The sequence below is a fragment of the Mustela lutreola genome, chromosome 6 (assembly GCF_030435805.1).
Source record: "Mustela lutreola isolate mMusLut2 chromosome 6, mMusLut2.pri, whole genome shotgun sequence".
Taxonomy (NCBI): domain Eukaryota; kingdom Metazoa; phylum Chordata; class Mammalia; order Carnivora; family Mustelidae; genus Mustela; species Mustela lutreola.
Genome location: NC_081295.1, coordinates 22473736 through 22494319, shown reverse-complemented (window position 1 = coordinate 22494319; position 20584 = coordinate 22473736). Strand labels below are relative to the sequence as shown.

Below are 20584 nucleotides of genomic sequence, written 5' to 3'. Positions count from 1 at the left end.
GACCCAGATGTTATGACTGTTATGGGAACTGCCTATCCTGAGTAGAGATGCCGCCCTCCTTTCCCCTGGGGGCAGGACCTGCCTGTGGTTGCCGTCCTGATAGGTCACTGGACAGTAGCCCTGCAGCTCCGCACACTTGGGGAATCGGCTCTTCAGTTCTGACAGTGTCAGCCTTTTGGGGATCATGTCAGCAGGTGGCAGTGAATGAGGGGCTAATGGAGGCACATACAATTCTGGATTCTCCAAAAATTTCTGCAGGAAACGATTACAGCAATAAGACCATTCAAAACTGGAGTCCTCTGCCGGTCAAACACCCCGGGGGGCTCTCCTGCTACTCTCCATCTGCAGCAGCAACCCAGCTCCCAGGGGCTCTCTGCTCTGTAGTAACTCCCTCCTGGCGGGAAGGACCATCCTTAGAGTGATGGTCCCAAGTGATGACACCCAAGGGCTTTCTCCTGATCTCTCTCACTATTTACTCACTCACTCACTCGCTAATTCACATGTGCAATATTTCTGGAGCTCGTGCTCTGTTGCCAGGCACTGGGGGCACGCCCATCACTCACTGGCCCGTCTTCTGGTTCTGCGGGACCAGGAGCTAGCTGGGGGCTGTTTGGCGGAGGAGTCCTCTCTCTAGCTTCAGTCTGCTCTCTGCACCACGGAGGGGGCAGACTGGATGCATGATCTCCAATGGCACCTCCAGTTTTAAAATTCTGTGAATGCCATTTATATATGCAGGAAGAAATAAATGCCTCCTTAATAAAGTGATTTAAAAAATTCTACCTCTTTAGAGGAGAGTAAAATGTTCAGAGGCATCTGATTAGTTTTCGGCCACGAACCTTTATCTTCACAAATTACAGACATCCTGTTAGAACGGACATGTGTTCTGTTGCATTAAACAGAAATATACTGTACAGATATACAGGAACCTGAGTGATGGAAACATTTTAATGCACAGGAGAGACATAGGTGAGATCTTGCTTCATTTCTCCTGTGACTTCCCTTCTGCACTGTAGGACCTTAATCCCCTGGATGCCCCACCGTGGGCTGAGTCCCTATGCTCAGCATCCCCTCCATTGGTGGGAATCGCCATTGGCCTTGCCTAGCTATTCAGCTGAGGGCCCATCACTGACTCTGAACCTCCACTGTGTTCCAAAATATATCTTGGGGTGCAGCCTCAGGACTGGCCTCATTGTTCCTAACGTCATAGTTTCCAATAATGGGACTCCTGGTCCACAGTTCCTTGGTGTTCCCAGCTGCACCCCCACCCCTTCCTATTTTTTTTTTAATTTTTATTTATTTATTTGACAGCTAGAGATCACAAGTAGGCAGAGGGGCAGGCAGAGAGAGAGGAAGGGAAGCAGGCTCCCCACCGAGCAGAGAGCCCAACGTGGGGCTCCATCCCAGGACCCTGGGATCATGACCTGAGCTGAAGGCAGAGGCTTTAACCCACTGAGCCACCCAGGCGCCCCCACCCCTTCCTATTGGATGAATTCCAAGACAGGCATTTTCTTTCCCTGGTAAATATGTGGCATTAGGAACAAACTTACATTCAGATTTTCCTGAGAACTCATTTTATAATAGTGCCCTCTGAACTCGGCGGCAAATTCCAATGAGTCAGTTACAGAGCAATCGACAAGTTCATGTGATTCTGCCAGGCTGATAGGGCAGAACTGTCCAAATTCACCCAGGCGAGAAATCAGTTCTTGAGGTGTGATACATAACTTGTCAATGCAGGCAGCTTTTCCTATCAGTAACAGAGTCACTGTTTTATGTATGTGTATATCTTTTCATAGAAAACACAGTGATTTTAGAAATTAAAATGATTTCACACACACACACACACACACACACACACACACACACACGATACAAATGCATATACATTGTAAAATTCCAAACAACAGAAAAGTAAGTTTCTCTTCACACCTTCATCCTCTCAATTCATCATCCTTCCTGAGAGTAATCACTGTTGATTTGTATCTTTTTTGGACTTCTTTCTATATATACACTTTCATATACAAAACTATTTTTTGCATATAGCATGCTTTTGCCACTATGCTGTAAACATTATTCTGCAACTTCTATCAGTTATATGGTCTTTGACATCTTTCCATGTCAGTTTATATGATTTACCTAATTCTTTTTTAACTGACACATAGTATTCCTTGTAAAAATATACGTATAGTTCACTTAGCCATTTTTCTGTTGATGAATGTTTTGGTTCGTTTAATTCTTATCTATTATAAATTATATATCTGTTATAAACTATATATATGTATGTGTATGTAAATATATGTTATATGCCTGTCTGCAGACCCACTTAGACACACATATAAATTTGCTACCTATTTTAAATTTTTCTATGAGGTATATTTCAAAAAGTACGAATAATTTGTGGACATGACGTTATTGTGCCCAGATGGCACACGAGAGAAGGGAAGAAATGTTTTTCCAAGTGACTAGGTTTACCCCAAAGAATCTATTTAAAAAGGAAGAGCCCAAGGTCTTTCAGTGAACGAGTTTAAGAGTTTTCTCCTCAGTACTGCACCAGCATGGGGATTCTGAAGAAATAAGACATGCTACAGAAAATGAAAAAATTTTTTATACATCTTAGTTACAATGAGTAAATTTTGACCCTTAATACATTTTGTTATTGGTCCCTTTCACTATTGATAAGTTTTGTCTTTAAAAATTATTATTATGCCTAGGAAGGTCTTAAATTAACTACAAAATTATGAATCATAAATCAGAGCTTGTTATATGACGATGTAAACATATAAAATTGATCCTCAGGCTTCGAGTATTGGTCTACAAGCCAAAGAATGCAGAGGATTGCTGGAAAAACTGGAGGCTAAGAGAAGAACATGGAACAGATTCTCCCTTAGAGACTTCAGGGAGAAAATGGCCTTTGTAACACCTTGATTTTGAGCTTCTAGCCTCCAGAACCAATGAGAGAATAATTTTTTCATGTTTAAGCCACCCAGTTTGTAGTACTTCCTCACAGCAGGCTTAGCAAACTAAGACAATTACAAAAACCATTACTTTTGCCTTGTTGGCACTTTCTTGCCTTCACAGCTTGTTCATTTGCTAGAACGAAGGTGCCAGGTTACAAAGGTCTATATGGGAAGGAACTGAAAGTGGTCTGTGCCTCACAGCCAGCAAGAAACTGATGCCCTCAATCCAACATCCCTCAAGGAACGAAATCTTGTCAACAATACATGAATAAGTGTGATAGTAGGTTCCTTCTGAGTCAGGCTTTCAGATGAGGTAATAATCCTGGACAATACTTTGATTATGGTTGTGAGAGTTCCTGAAGCAGAGAATCCTGTTAAACTGTGACTCGATTCCTGACCCAGAGAAATTGTGTGTGTATGTGTGTGTGTGTGTGTGTGTGCATTTTAAGCTGCTAAGTTTTGATTTTTTTAGGAATTTGCATAATTTGTTATGCAGCATAAACTAATATGCTATCCCATCTGTTGTTTTTGACACAGATGAAAAAGATAAGAAGCCCTAATATTCCTTCCCTACCAAGAATATGACATTACTATAATATTGTAGTGCTGTAGTATTATTCTGGAGTGTTATAATGCACTGTACTATGGTATAATAATGTTTTATTATTAAAGTATATAGGATTATATAGTGCTATAATATTATACTATATGGTACTACAGTATTACAATCCTAGCTGTCCTTTAGCTCAGATGTGCTGAATCTCACCAATCCTGACAGATTTAGTGACAGGGTAATTTAGAATCACATACATGGTTTAAGCCCTAAAGAGATAAAGACACTCAAATATCTCTTCTTTTGTATTCCTGATGACATCTGGCAGTGTCCATATATCTTAATCTGGAATGTGGCAGAATGAGGAGGAATCTCTTTGATCTTCTAGCCCTGACCTTGCTCCATCTCATTAGTCAGAGTAAACTTTGGCCTTCTGATAGGGAGAGGATCATTTGAATAGCATACAAGGAAGTGTGGAATGAAAACAAAACAAAAGTCAAAACTAAATTTAAACAATCAGGTACAGGCTAGATTATTAGGTGGAAGTTAAAGCAGAAGATCAATAAAGTTGACTTCTGTTAGATTTAACTACTCAAGGCAGAGGCAAGTGTACATGGAATAATGAAGTGGGTACCATGGCGCCTCATCCAGATCCCTCTTCAGGGCCGAAGCTGCCGTCCCCCAGATGCTGGGAGCATCAGTGCTGATGGGTCTCACGTGCGCTGGGAATTGCCCATCTGTCACTGGTTAACCCTCTCCCAGAGTACCTGTGGTCAATGGCCGGCCAATGGATAGAAAGCCTGGCTCCTCCCCTCAGCTGGGAAATTCTGAAGGCCCATCCTAGCTCCAGGGCTTCCCTATTAGATCTGCTGAAGCTTTCCTTTCCCCCACAGGGCAGGTCAGTTTCTTCCTCTGTCCAATTTTATGGTCCTCATTCCCCATAGGTATATTTTCTGATTAACACACAGGAAGCCCAGTGAGTTTAAATATCAGATTAATAATGAAGAATTTTTAGTCTAAGTATGTCTTTGCAATATTTGGGACATACTTAGACTACAAACTTATTTGTTATTTATCTGAAATTCAAATTTAATTGGGCATCCTGTATTTTTGGTTGCTAAATGTGGCAACTCAAATCCTGAGAATACTTTCTGATAAAGCTTCTGCAGACAACTTTTGATCTTATTTAACCTTGAGTCTGTTTCCAGGGAACTCACTCTATAGTAGGGAGGGTGAAATAGGGTAACAAAAAGATGAACGATGCACAAGTTTGCTTTCAAAGTCTGCCGTGGAAGGTTTTACAAGCGCAATGCTTTCCAAAACTTATTGCGAGTAGGTTTCTAAAAACTCTTTTTTCCTTGTACTTGTCATGCCTGGTAATCCTCAGGTGAAAAAAAATTCCCAGTCTGCAGACAAACAGGAGCCAGAGATACTGGTTATACCCAAATAATGAAGCTAATCAAGATTTAATGATGCAGAATCCTCACGAAATTCTTCCTTGTATAAGATTATAAGATTCTCTTCGTTGCATTGCTCTCATACCTCATTATATCTTCTCTGTATTCCCACAGTTAAGCAAAGTCACTCACCAGATGTCTGTGAGAATCCTACAGCTCGATTCTCTAGAGTCATCACTCTTTTTAGAGAGATCATATATAGACGACAACTTTCCTTCTATTTTATGTATTTTTTAGAGAAAAGTCAAGAAACTTATAGGAATATATAATCAAACATTTTCTTTCATGGATTCCAAATATATATTAAAAGCCATTTTATGCTCAAGTTTAAATTTTTGAAGATTTATTGCTGAATCTATAACTTTTTATAGATTCATTGCCGAATCTATAAAAATATACCATTATATTGGTATAATATAAATACCAAAAATGGCTTTAATTCTAGATTAATAAACAGAATTTTGCCAAGTGTCATTCCATAGCCCACTACTCTCCTATACTAGCACTTCTGAAACTTAGCTCCTTAAATGGCTTTCCAAACACTATAAACTCTTCTAGTCAGAGGATATGCATTATTTTTATGTGCTAGGTTCACACAGGCGCTGAATAAATGATAGAGTAGTGGCAGTCATTTATGAGAACAGTATAGATGCCCATAATAACTGGCTAGTACCAAATACTTCAAAGACTGATTATGATTGTGGGAACAAATGTTCAAATTGAATGAATTATGATAACATGAGTCAGGCAGGTGTAGACTTTCAATTAGTGTTTTATTCTATTTGAACAATTTAATGTTTTCTTACCTGCTTTGATTCTTTCCAGGTATATCTGCATATGTTTATTCACCATATGAACTTTCTTAATGACTTCATTCCATACCCACCATTTGCTGTGAAATCCATCAATCACATACCAGTTCTGATGCTGTTCTTGATAATATTTCCTAATCTCATCAATGTTTTTGCGGTATTTTGAGTTTTTGACAGCTGTAATCTGCGTGCTGTTGTGCAGTGGGTAAGGCAAACTAATAGAGAAAGAGAGTGAATGGGAAAAGCTGTTAAAAATATACTTTTTTCTGGATGGTTAAAGTTTATTCCTTTATCGTTGCTTTCATCACATACATTACCTTTGTTCCTTTTTTTTTTCCAGGAACAATCTTTTGAAAATCTCCTTGGAAGGCACATCCAACTCAAAGATGACCATGGGGATGACTGACCTAGCTTCCAAGAGACTCACTTGATACTTAGTTACAGGGTAGCCGTCGATGACAACACTAACAAGGAGAAACATGAAAATAATTCCAGATTTCTTTTCTCTCCTAACTTCCTTCCTGTCTTCTAGAACCAGTCTATCTCTTTAGGAATAATAGTCTCTTGCTCTTTCTTTTGTAACTTGACTTATCTTCTTTGCACTTTGTGCTCTTTATCTCTGTGTTTTTAACTTCACTCAGCCCAAGAGCCAGATGTAGGATGGCATACGAAGAGACACAGCTCTGAAGTTATACAATTAGCATCACAGAGCTAGAGTTGGATGGAACTCAAAAGGTAACACATGTAAGACTTTGAACATTGTGTTATTCAATTGGTGTCTTTATCCTAAGCATGAAACAGTGCAAAGAATACAGGCTTCAGAGGCAGACAGACACAGACTGAGAAATAGTTTGACCTCTCTGAGTCTCAGTTTTCAGTAAAATGGGGGAAATGATACTTAACCTTGCAAGCTATCTTAAAGACTTATAGATCTGGTATGTAAAGCAACTAGAATGGGGTCCTGGCACAATAAATAGTATTTTAGTAAGAGATTCAGCAAATATGGGAAAACCACTGTGCTCTAAGCTTGCTTTTCTAGGAAAGTTCTGTGGGAAGGCTGGAGGGTGGCGATGGGAGAGAGATGGGCAGTTGGGGAGAGGGGACCTGTGATATCTGGGAAGGAATCATCCCATCAGGACCCATCATGCTTCTGAGCAGAAGTGACAGAGAACTTTAGCTAGTCCAACAATCTGAGATCATGAGAGGATAACTATCAAACTGAGAGGAGGAATAAAGGGTGTCTACATTCTGAGAGGAATGGCCTCCAGAGTCAGGAAACTCCCTCTGGGGTGAGAGCAAGCTGGGCGTACTGGCTGCTGGTCATCAGGAAGGGCTGGTTTAGAGGAAGTCACGGGATCCCCTTACTCAATGTTCGCCAGCAAAGTCTCCAGGCACTAGTTCTAAGCTCCAGGATAGAGAGGATTTTAAGTTAATGGAGTCAGGCAAACCTAATAGAGAATGCTATGGGAGCCCCATGGTTGTGTTTCGCGGTTTTCAAAATAGAGAGTAGATCAATTTCTTCGCTTGTGAAGGGTCGCTTGAGTGACCCTCAAGATTAGAAAAATTCAGGATGGCTGGGCACTGAACTGGTGTTAAGGTGAAATAAGACCGTTGCCTTCACAGAGATCCCTTGTGTGCAAAGCTGCATGCCAGGAAGGAGGTAAACTCAGTTTGCGGAATTCCCAGGGCCTTCTCTAGGAGAAAAACATCTGACACCCCGGAATCTGCTCTTCATAATGGAAATCAGAACTGTCCTAAGATTTGATTAAGGACTAGTGGTAGGGAAGGGCTAAAAGCCTTTTAATACAAGCTTGAGGAAATCAGTGGGATTCTAGGTCAGTGACCTGGGCTCAAGGGCAGGGTGTTAGGCTGCACTGGCTTTTACACCTGGGTGTGACCAGTGGCTACACTGGGTGAGTAATGGTTGAGCAGAGGATTGTAAACTGAAGAGGGCCCTCAGGTCCAAATGTAGCATTAAGGGAGGGGCACTGCTCCCTGTGCAGAGAGCTGGGCCAGTGAGAGACTGTGTCTCCATTAGTTCAATACCTTCTGGGGGACAGGGGAGGGCCACTCCTTCAACATTCCATGGAACAGTGAGGAGATCTGCTAGACACTTGAAGTCACACTGGGCCCCTTTGTTGGCACTGTACGCCCAGAGACTCTTGGACAGCACAGGGGCTGCTGCTGTGAGGCAAGTGGCCGGCTTGCTATCCTGCCCTAGGAGTGTTCAAGCCAAGTTGTAGCCTGACTGAAAATTAAAATATATAACCATGTAGGGGCCTAAGGTTTGAGAAGTGGATCACACCCTTTACAAGAGCTTTAAACCTTGTTTAAGGTGAGGGTTTTATTATTATTATTTTTTAAAGATTTTATTTATTTATTTGACAGACAGAGATCACAAGTAGGCAGAGAGGCAGGCAGAGAGAGAGGAGGAAGCAGGCTCCCTGCTGAGCAGAGAGCCCGATGTGGGACTCGATCCCAGGACCCTGAGATCATGACCTGAGCCAAAGGCAGCAGCTTAACCCACTGAGCCACCCAGGCGCCCTAAGGTGAGGGTTTTAAATTCTGGCAGTAATTCTTGAAAGAAGTCTTTAACTCCCCCCGGCCCCCACCCCCACTTACCCTGCAGTGTTACACACACTCCCCATCAGGCAGATCTCTAAGGCCTGAATAGCCAGTTCGTCAGGTGCCGTCATTCCTTTATGCAGATGCCAGTTCAGCATAAGCGCCAGCTCTGTGTCTGGTTGGCTGTTTAAGACATAGCGCAGAGCTTCCCCTATGGACAGACGCTTTAAGCCATATTCGCTTGCAAGTTTTTGGGCCACTGGAAAACATGAACACATTAAACTTACTCCATTTCATAGATTCATTAGTTAACCTTATTTCTAACTCAGGCTAACTGACATCCACGGTGAGCTAACTCATGTTCACATTCCCCCCAAAATTTTGATAATCAGAATTGTTACATTTTATTGTGTTAATACTGTCCAAGGTCAATCATTATTATTGCTCCAAGTATGTGGCTGATGGATCTGGTAATGAGCCAGCTCTGTGGATTTTTCTCATAACCAAACTGACATTTAAGTGTCTTCTTCCTTCCGCGCCAGGTAGCAGCAATTTTGAGAAATTTACATGGCATCCTATGTGTACCATAAATATTTGGTATTTATTTTTAAGCTCTAATAATAATAAAAACTTCCATAGCTTGATATCTTATTGATATCAATAATATATTGTTATATAATATATTATATAAACTACCATAGCTTGATATCTTATAAAAATTCACCTCTATTTCAACAAAGAAATGAGAAATCAAACCAATATGGTATTGACACAAAAACAGACACATAGATCAAACCAGTATGGTATTGACACAAAAACAGACACACAGATCAATAGAACAGAATAGAGAGCCCAGAAATAAACCTACATGTATATGGTAAATTAATTTATGACAAAGGAGGCAAGAATACACAATGGGGATAAGACAGTCTCTTCAATAAATGGTGTTGTGAAACCTGGACAGCTTCATGCAAAAGAATAAAACTGTATCAGGAATATAATTTGGTGCAGCAAACAGCATGCTGTTTGAAAACAGTGTGGAGGTTCCTCAAAAAGTTAAAAAATAGAAATACCATACAATTAAGTAATTCCACTGCTGGATATTTACCCAAAGAAAACAAAAACACTAATTTGAAAAGATATACGCACCCGTGTGTTTACTGCAGCATTATTTACAATAGCCAAGACATGGAATCAAACAAGTGTCTGTTGACAGATGAATGGAAAAAGAGGATGTAATACATGTGTACGCGCGTGCGTGTGCGCGCACGCACGCATGCACATGCACACACACACACACACACACACACTGCAATACCACTCAGCCATAAAAGGAATAAAATCTTGCTATTTTCAACAACATGGATGGACCAGAGGGTATTATACTAAGTAAAATAAGTCAGACAGAGAGACACAAATACTGTTATGATTTCACTTATATATGGAATCTAAAAAAACAAATGAACAAACAAACAAAAAACAGAAGACTCGTAAATACAGAGAACAAACTGATGGTTGCCAGAGCGGGGAGGTGGAGGGGTGGGTGAAATAGGTGAGGCAGATTAAGAGGCACACAAAACAGTAAATGAGAAATCAGGTTGTTTTAGCTACATTTTCACCTTTTCTCTGGTAGAGGGAACTTATTTTAAATGTTTGTGATCATTTTAAATGATCTGAGAATCTCAGATAGGCTCCAGGCCCAGTGCAGAGCCAGCTGCAGGGGTCAATCTCATGACCCTGAGCTGAAATCAAGAACTGGACGCTTAACCAAATGAGCCATCCAGGAGCCCCTACGTTTGTGAATGTTTAGAATCTGACTATTAAAGTCTCTTCCACCATGTTAAGAGGTTTAAATGAGCAAAATAAACTTTTTGAACTGGAACACAAAACTCCCCTTTATCATTCCTGGCGACAAATTTATCTTTGACCTCATCTCTCCCCTTCATTCTTTATTCAGTCAGTCCTTAAGTCCTATTGTTTTCCTTTGAAATATCTCCTGTATCTGTCCTTTTCATTTTATTCTCATTGCGACCAACCGTTGCTCATGTAGTTATCATGTCATCCTGAAATACTACAACCAACCTTTTAATGGACTATTAGCCTTAAAAAAAAAAAACCAACCTGTACAAAGTTATACAAAATTCAGACATTATGGGGATATAGTTTACCCAGTGCCTTTCTCAACAATGATTAAGACAGTGGATTTTTATTCTTTATTAGTACAATAAATTATATTTCAATTTTTAAAAATATTATATTAGAATCTTTTATATAATTTTTGTTAGTATAATATTAATATACTGTTATTTGACTCTATTTGTAAGTGATATTAATTTGTAATATCTTTTCTTGTATTATTTTGTTGGGTTTTAATATCAGAGTTATGCTAATTTAAAAATCAATTTGTATTCTTTATAACTTTTTGGATAAATGGACAATAATTTAGCCCATATAAATATTTGATTATATTTAATGAGGACTATACTCCTTAATTAAAAAAAAAACACTGGAAATAAATTGGGAAACTCGTTGTCTTTTTTCCCCTGCTGTGAAAAAGCTTACAAAAACACAGGAATTATCTCTTGAGTTTTTTGATTCTTTGGAAGTTTGATATAATTATTCTCTAAAACTACTGATTGATCCTGGACTGTTTTGGAATGGGATTATATTTTTGAATGATTTCTCTTTAATAGTTATTATCCTATTTAGGTTTTCTATCTCTTTTTGAGTGAATTTTGATAGTTGGCTTCCTGGAGAAGATCTCCAATAGCTTTCAGGAGATTCTTTTATACTTACGAATAACAAAGGCCTAACAGCAATAAGAGAAAAGATAAAAATCTATGATCATTTCAATAGATGCAGAAAAAACATTTAACAAAGTACAACATCCATTTATGATAAAATCCCTCAATAAAGGAGGTTTACAGGAACATACCTCAACATAATAAAGTTTTTATATGAAAAACCCACATCATACTCAATGGGGACAAACCATTCAGGGGAGAGCTTTTCCCCTGAAGTCAAGAATAAGATAAGGATGTCCACTCTCACCACATTTTTAAAAAGATTTTTATTTATTCATTTGAGAGAGAGAGAGAGCAGCAAGAACATGAGCAGGGGTAGTGTCAGAGGGACAGAGAGAAGCAGACTCCCACCTGAGGAGGGTGCCTGACTTGGGGCTTAATCCCAGGACCCCAATATGATGACTTAAGCAGAAGGCAGACCCTTAACCAACTGAGCCACCCAGGTGCCCCCACTTTTATTCAACATAGTACTGGAAGTCCTAGCCATAGCAATCAGACAATAAATAGAAAGGAATAAAAGGCATCCAAATTGGTAAGGAAGAAGAAAAACTTCACTATTTACAGATAACATGATACTTATTATACAGAGAAAACCATGACGACTCCACCAAAGAACTCATAGAACTGATAAATGAATTCAGTAAGGATACAAAATTAATGTACAGAAATCTGTATTATTTCTGTATACTAATAATGAAGCAGCAGAAAGAGAAATTAAGAAAACAATCCCATTTACAATTACACCAAAAATAGTACCATACCTCGGAATAAACTTATCTAAAGAGGTGGAAGACCTGCAGTCCGAAAACTACAAAACATTGATGAAGGAAATTGAAGATGACACAAACAAACAGAAAGATATTTCAAGCTCAAGGATTGGAAGAACAAATAGTGTTAAGATGTCTCTATCAGCCAAAACAGATTTAATGCAAAATACCTCTATCAAAATACCAACAGGATTTCTCACAAAACTAGAACAAGCAATCCTAAAATTTGTATGGAACCACAAAAGATCCCCAATAGCCAATGTAATCTTGAAAAAGAAAAACAAAACTGGAGGCATCACAATTCCAGACTCCAAGTCATATTACAAAGCTCTGGTAATCAAAACAATATAGTACTGGCACAAAAACAACACAGATCAATGAAACAGAATAGGAAACCCAGAAATAAACTCATTGGGAAAAAGACAATCTCTTCAACAAGTGATGTTGGGAAGACTGGGCAGCTCCATACAAAAGAATGAAACTGGACCCCTTTCTTACACCATACATGAAAATAAAATGGATTAAAGACCTAAATTTGAGATCTAAAACCATAAAAATCCTAGAAGAGAGCATACACAGTAATTTCTCTAACATCGGCCCTAGGAACATTTTTGCATTTATGCCTCCAGAGGCAAAGGAAACAAGAGGAAAAATAAACTATTGGGATTGTATCAAAATAAAAAGCTTCTGCATAGCAAAGGAAACCACCAACAAAACTAAAAGACAACCTACTGAGGGGAGAAGATATTTATAGATGACATATCCACTAAAGGATATAAATTATAGAATTGGATACAAATTATATAAAGAACTTATACAATTCCAAACTCAAAAAACAAATAATCCAATTAAGAAATGGGCAGGAAACATGAACCGACATTTCTCCAAAGAAGATGTAAAAATGACCAAAAGACACATGAAAAGATGCTTAACATTACTCATCAAGTAATGCAAGTCAAAGACCACAATGGGATATTATTTTACACCAGTCAGAATGGTTAAAATAGACACAAGAGGCAGTGTTGGCAAGAATGTGGAGAAATGGGAACGCTTGTGCTCTATTGGTGGGAATGTAAACTGGTGCAGCCACTGTGGAAGACAGTATGGAGGTTCCTCAAAAAATTAAAAATAGAACTACCCACGATCCAGGAATTGCACTCATGAATCTTTATCCCAAAAATACAAAACTCTAATTCAAAAGGATACATGCACCCCTATGTTTATTGCAGCATTATTTAAAATAGCCATGTTATGGAAGCAGCCTAAGTATTCATTGATAGATGAATAGATACACTTGATCTTAGCCAAAAGCCTGAGAAGCGATTGATAGATGAATGGTTAAAGAAGAGGTGGTGTACACACACACACACACACACACACACACACACACACACACACAGGAATATTACCCAGTCATAAAAAGGGACAACATCTTGCCATTTGTAACAACATGGATGGATCTGCAGAGTATAATGCTAAGCAAAATAAGCCAGTCAGAAAAAGACAAATACTACATGATTTCACTCATATGTGGAATTTAAGAAACAAAACAAACAAAAGAAAAAAAGAAAAAAGGACATAAACCAAAAAACACACTCTTAAGTATAGAGAACAGATGGCTTCCAGAGGAAAGTTTGGGGGGGTGGGCGGCAGGTGAAACAGGTGAAGGGGACTAAGAATAAATTTATCTTGATGAGCACTGAGTAATGCATGGAATTGCTGAATCACTGTATCGTACACTTGAAGTGAATAAGAACACTGTACAATAACTACAGTGGGATTAAAACAACAACAAAAACAGAGGCAAAAACACACCCTTACCTGTAGTTTTCCCAGATTTTGGAGGTCCCAGAATCATAATCCTAATGGGCACAGCAGGCTTAGGTTTGGGTTGGCGGATATATTTGATTGGGTTCTTCATAAATTTTTCTTTAGTTTCCTTACTAGATAAAAAATAAATATACTGACGATGGATTACAGCATGGACTGGATTCTCTGAAGTTTCAACTGGTTTGATGGTCTCTCCTTCGCTTAGCTGCAGTATGTACACAATTGAATTAAATTCAGGTTTAAGTTATTCAGCATTTCCCCCAAATACATTTGAACAAATTTGTAAAATAAAATCTTTCTTACGCTACGTAAGAAAACTAATTGTAGCCAAATATTATTAGTAAAGACTTTACTTATTCTTTATAAATAAAGAATAAACTATTTTACACCCACATGCTGTTGATGAAATCTCAACTAGCTTTCAGCTTATGACAATTTTAGTTCTCTTACTTCCTTTATAATGTATTTAGTGTGTTTTTGTCAAAGACTGGAAAGTGTATATTCATGCGCCAGTTTAACCTCACAGACAGGTCCGTTCCTAAGGGGGTGTTATGGATGGAAATGTATTCCCTCCACTCCATAGGTTGAAGCCCTAATCCCCAAAGTGACTGGGTTTGGAGATAGGGCCCTTAAAGAGGTAATAAGGTTGAGATCGTAAGAGTGGGGCCCTATCCAGTAAGACTGGTGTCCTTATATGAAGAGGAAGAGACACCAGGAGTGCATAAGCATGGAGGAAAGGTCATGTGTGGACATAGTGAGAAAGTGATCATCTGCAAGCCAGGAAGAGAGGTCTCACCAGAAAACTGTCCCCGATGACACCTAGATCTTGGATTTCCAGCCTTAGAACTGTGAGAAAATAAATTTCTGTTGTTTGAACCACCGTGTCTGTGGTACTTTGTTCTGGCAACCTGAGTACACTACTATAGGCAGGGTCCTGGGTTATCTTTAGGGGAGTACTGGCAGGACAGATCCCACAGGCTTCTTATCCACATTTTATATAGGCAAAACCCACTCACATAAACATCAAGAGTAGTCAAAAAGGGAAAAAAATACCTAAAAGGCTGTTTAAGGTCTAGGTGTGGAATGGAGTGGGAGGAATGGTCTCATATTTGCATTAGGTCAAGATGAGAACTGGGTAATTGATTGATCTTAGGTTTGGATATCTTTTTTTTTTTAGAGCATCAGATGGCCAAGTATCAGCCCATACTTGACAAAGGAGGTGTGAAGCAGTATATTTCAACATTGCTCCTTTACCAGAGCTACACCAAGACAGTTGTCACAGGTCAATGGTATTGCCTACATCAACATTTTTGTGCTGGAGTAAATGCTAGGTATATGAAGAAACACAGGGGTGGCATGGGCATGTCTGCTGTATGTCCTGTATTTGGTTAAAGCAAAAAAAGCTGAAAGTCTAATGATTCCATTTTAAATTCTCAAACTGAGAGTCCTTACGGTAGTTTCTGTTGTTACTCAAAATACCTAGCATGTATCCTTTCTCCTCTGTAGGTCAGATTACACATAGTGTCATCAAATCAGAAATATCAAACTTGGCTCAGTTAGTTAAGGGGCTGACTTGAGCTTAGGTCATGATCTCGGGGTCCTGGGATCAAGCCCCACATCAGGTCTGTTTCTTCCTCTCTCTGCCCTTCCCCACCCCTCATGCTCTCTCTCTCTCCTCCAAATAAATAAAATCTTAAAAAAAAAAAAAACCTGTCAGGCACCCAAAAAGATTCAAAAAGCCCTGAAAAATGCTTATTTAAATGCTTAAACCCTTCTTAGGACCATGTGCTCCTTTCTCCACAAGGCATTTTTGTGTGGTCCTGTTACGTTTGGACATAAGTCCTTTCTCCCTAAATATGGTTCTGACTTTGTCTTCTTCCTCCCCTTTCTTTCTTGTCTCAGAGAGAAGGGCATGACTATCTTTCAAAAGCTTTCTAGGTGATTCTAATACACGCTTAACTCTATCTAATTCTCTATGGAGGGCACTATATTCCAGCATGATATTTGAAAATGTTTCTCTTGACATCCTACGGCTAAGATAAAGAAGATGGCACAATTAAGTAGAACTGAAATTGATTGTGTCAATATCAACCAAGAAGGAGGTTTCAAGTAAATGCACAAGGCTCCATTTTGGATCCCATCTTCCAAAATACTTTTTATCCGCGACCAATACCAGTAATACATATTAATAACAGCTGTAAGTTTTACTGAGCACTTACAAAAAGCCAAACACTGTTGTAAGCACTTTACAATAATTAACTCAATTAATCATTGTAACAATATTGTAAGGTAGGGACTCTTCTTATTCCCATTATGCAAGTGAAATGACTCTGAGAGGTTAAGTAATTTTGTCCAAGGTCACTCATCTAATAAGTAGTGGTTTTGAACCTAGGCAGTCTGGCTCCAGAGGCCATAATCTTTTCCACTGTGCTATATCATTGATGGAAATAAAAAGGTACATGGGGTCACTATCACATGACGTTTTTTGATTGTCCTTATAACACTTAATATTATCTCTCAAGAACATATTTGTTTGTTTAATTATTTATTGCCTATCCTCCCTCCCAATCCAACTAGAATATAAACTGGAAGACAAAAGAAACATTGTCCATTTTGTTCACTATAGTATTCCCAGGGACTAGATCGGTGACTAGCATATTCTTGGTTGAGATTTGTTGAAAATCATCCCATGTTCGAGGTTATTGAATTCTACCTGGATTAAATCTGCTTGTCTGCATTGCATAAAAATATGGTCCTTAGAAATGCTTGTTATGAACATCAATGCCACATTTTGTGTTGTGTCTCACACTTTCCAGAGGACTTTATAATCATGTATTTGATCACAGTGGCCTGGTGGCATGATTCTTTCATCTTAAAGGTAAGGAGCCAAGCAGGGTCTTAGAATAGAACTAGGTCTTTGTACAGGGTCTGAGACTCTGGGTCCAGTAAAGAATCAAAGAGATTAAATTACTTACCTAAAATTAGGTGGCAAATTAGTATCAGGGCTCAGCCCTTTAGATGTGTAATTTGAAAATATTTCTACTACCCATCTTCAGCTACAAAGTTAAAACCAAGTTGGAATTGTGTTATCTCTACAGAAGTAGATGGAATAAATTAAACCCTTTGATCACATTCCATACTTCAGAAAGATAAAACAATCACATATTTTTATAGCAAGGTAAGAGTACTGTATAATGCTTTTGAAACTGTCCTCTGTCTTCTTCTTCTTAGACATACTTAAAAATATAAAAGAAAGAACATGGCTTTTAGGCGCATTTGCTGCATTACCTTTACAGGGTCCCAGTAGCCAAATGCGCTTATATACTTATAGGTATAGCTGAGCATTTTCTGGGCAAGGTGTGATGTTATTGGATAACATTTTTCAAAAATGCTCTCACGATTCTCCACCAGTGGTTGCAGTTTCGTATTCATATTATACTGTACAATGTGGATTTTCCTAGCTCCATTGATGAGAATTATTGGTATCAAAAGTTTCTCAAATTCATCCTGATGAAAAAAAGTAATATAATCAAATATTTTTAATGGGATGAAGTCCAGACGTTGCTGGTGACAGAAAGCTTCAGTCAAACAAACAAACAAACAAACAAACAAAAAAACAAATACTTTTCAGTTTCTAAGTGGCTACATATTGGCAGCTAAATAAAATAAGATTTTATTTATTTATTTGACAGAGAGAGAGAGAGAGAGAGAACACAAGCAGGGGGAGTAGGAGAGGGAGAAGCAGGCTGAGTAGGCAGCCCTATGCAGGGCTCCATCCCAGGACCCTGGGATCATGATCTGAGCTGAAGGCAGACGCTTAATGATTGAGTCACCCAGGTCCCCGGCAGCTAAGACTTTTGACTCTATGTGGCTTCCATGTTGCCCTTGATTTATTAATTTGTTTTCATAATTGCAAGGGGTGCTGGCAAAAGGGAAGCAAACCCTAAAACACACATTTCTTTCAAAATGTCAAAAAGAAACCAAGACATAAACCAAATATTTGTTCCATTCTCAAATGTTACATTTTGGATTGTGAACAGTGAAGGAAGAGTAATAACCTGGACTGCTTGTAAATTACTCATATCTGCTTCAAATTTTTCTCCCAGTTCGCCTCGCAGGCGCTCAAGTGCCTCGACCTCCTGTTCTTCGTCTTCCTCACTCATCACTTCCTCGTCTTTTGGAAATTCATCTTCCAGGATGTTCTCAATATCATCTTCATCTTCTTCAGGCTCTTCTTCACTGAAATCTTCATCTTCTTTGCCAACCTAAGGAAGGACATGTTCTCTTTTATACATATATAAAACACACAACAAATGACTCTGCTAACTAATCCTTTGGAATATTCTGTGTCACTGGCTGTTGGTTGGTATGACATGGCAACATTCCTTTAGTGACACAGTAAAACATTAAATATCTGGCACCCAGAAATTTAATCCTTTCAAGACTCCGACACCATACTGATCCCGTAGTAAATACATAAGCAAGATAATAAATGTTACTTATGCCTATGGGCTGTAATAAAGTTGTGTTTGTTTGTTTAGAGTTTTTATCTTAATTCCAGTTAATTTACATAGGTTATATGAGGTTCCGGTGTACAATACAGTGATTCAACAATTCCATACATCACCTGGTGTTCATCACAGGTGTGCTCCTTAGCCCCCATCATCTGATGAGCCCACCCCTCCCCCCACCTCCCAAACTGGTAACCATCCATTTGTTCTCTATAATCAAGAGTCTGGTTTTTCTTCTTCTTCCCCTCGCCCCCCCCCCCCCCCCCCCGTGGTTGATAGCGTCACTGCTGTCGGGGTGGGGGGCTCAGGAGTTCGTGGTGGGGCACTGGCTTCCTCTTCCCTTTCACAGGCTTCTGGTGCTCAGGATGGCACCGGCTCTGCAAATGGCAGCCACGTGCGCATCGGGGTGGTCCTTGGTTCTTGTGGCACGTGCCTGATGCTGCTGATGGTGGCCCACATGTTCTAGCTCATGGTGGTGCATTTTCACTGGCCAGATCTCTGCTTCCTGACCACCATCGTCAGCTTTTTTTTTTTTTTAATATTTTATTTATTTAATTGACAGAGAAAGAGAGAAATATAGAGAGATCACAAGTAGGCAGAGGGGCAGGCAGAAGAGAGAGGGGGAAGCAGACTCCCTGCTGAGCAGAGAGCCCGATGCGGAGCTCGATCCCAGGACCGTGTGATCATGACCTGAGATCATGACCTGAGCCAAAGGCAGAGGCTTTAACCCACTGAGACACCCAGGCGCCCCCCATCATCAGCTTTTTGCAGTGGGCGGGTGGCTTCACACCGACAGGCTTGCAGTGAAGCAGGCTGTTTGGTGGAAGGAGTTGTGAACCTTCAGGTTATTGGGCTGGGCGCTGTGTGTCTGCTTGCTCCTCTCCATCAGGAAGCTGGAGCGGTTCCACAGGACCATCCATTGCAGGTGGGTGGATAGGGCGCCTCTCACTACCGCCATGGAAGTCGAAAAGCACAAGAGTCTCTTTCTTGATTTGTCTCTTTTTTTTTCTTTGCTTGTTTGTTTTGTTTCTTGAATTCCATGTGAGTGAACTCTTATGGTATTTATCTTTCTCTGACTGACTTATTTCACTTAGCATAATACCCTCTCACTCCATCCATGAAAACCAAGTCCTCAATAGCCTTCAATTACAGCATTTAATAAAATTCAAAGAGAATAAACCATGCACTAGCTGTGTTAGCTCGGACAAGATCAGTTTCCTCACCGGTAAAATAGGAATAATAAAAGTACCTATCCCACAGGGATGGTGGGAGCATTAAATTATTTAATACATGCAAAGCCCTTCCCTTAGAGAAGTCTTGGGCAGATAGGAACCATGAAATGATAGCTATTAATGCTATTATTGTGGCATCATTGCTATTATTTGTTACTTTGTATAAAGCACTGTACTAACAGAACAGTATGTGCCCTTTAGGGTTTATAGCGGATCTGAAGAAAGAAGAATAATACACAAATGATTCTTAAAGGCCACAGCAGGTTATTGGCACTAAGTGGTGCTGTATAGGCTTTAATATTTATCCTCCTGCACGGACTCCACACTCTTCTCCCTGAAGTATTCCTTGTATCACTTGGAGCACTGCCTAGAAGGTCTCTTCATTCCTTGCTCTGCATCATTGCTCACCCAGTATCCGAGGACCATAATCCTAAAAATTGCCTTAGACTGTACTTTCCAGTACTTATCTCTTGCCTGCAATCTGGGGCTCAGCTCCCTGTTTCCTAATCTTTCTATGATTAGACCCTGGTTCCTTTAAAAAGCATCTAGAGATGGGACTTGGCCTGGCAGGTACAAGGAGTAAGATGAGAAGATAATGTCCCTTCCTGCTCCGTGCCCAGGCTCCTCTCTCTCCAACAGGAGTTTGGCTATAGGGCAGTGCTTTTCAGTTCTTGTTCTTTTTTTTATTTGAATTTTGAAGCCACTTGGTTCTCTTACCCTTTTCCTTATACTTTGACCAAAAAAAAAAAATCCTGAGATTTGATTTTCTAAGGAAGTACAGAAGTATCATTGGAAGTACGGTGGGATGAATCCACACTACAAACTAGGTGCATCTCAGTTCTAAATGAACTTGTACCTCCTCTCTTGGTTCTACTTAATATCTCTTCCAATTTTTTGTTAATTAAAAAAACCATATCAGTTTAAAAATTCATTTTTGGGGTCACCTGGGTGGCTCAGTGGGTTAAAGCCTCTGCCTTCAGCTCAGGTCATGATCTCAGGGTCCTGGGATCGAGTCCCACATCAGGCTCTCTGTTCAGCAGGGAGCCTGCTTCCTCCTCTCTCTCTGCCTGTTTCTCTGCCTACTTGTGATCTCTGTCTG

At 39.6% G+C, this 20584-nt stretch overlaps 1 protein-coding gene across 8 annotated transcripts in view; it reads right to left on the bottom strand.

Annotated features, from left to right (window-relative positions):
- AK9 (adenylate kinase 9) overlaps positions 1-20584 on the bottom strand; it is a 112147-nt gene that overhangs the window by 4986 nt on the left and 86577 nt on the right. For 6 of the 8 annotated variants that reach the window (XM_059176891.1, XM_059176881.1, XM_059176883.1 and 3 more), the window contains 8 exons: positions 17801-18007; positions 17031-17249; positions 13734-13947; positions 8399-8600; positions 6094-6240; positions 5771-5991; positions 1548-1744; positions 83-252 (listed from right to left, as the gene is read on the bottom strand). In XM_059176891.1, coding sequence (XP_059032874.1) covers positions 83-252; positions 1548-1744; positions 5771-5991; positions 6094-6240; positions 8399-8600; positions 13734-13947; positions 17031-17249; positions 17801-18007 — 1577 coding nt within the window. Of the gene's footprint in view, positions 1-82; positions 253-1547; positions 1745-5770; positions 5992-6093; positions 6241-8398; positions 8601-13733; positions 13948-17030; positions 17250-17800; positions 18008-20584 lie in introns of those variants that run through there. The other 2 variants (XM_059176886.1, XM_059176888.1) reach the window with 2 other exon arrangements.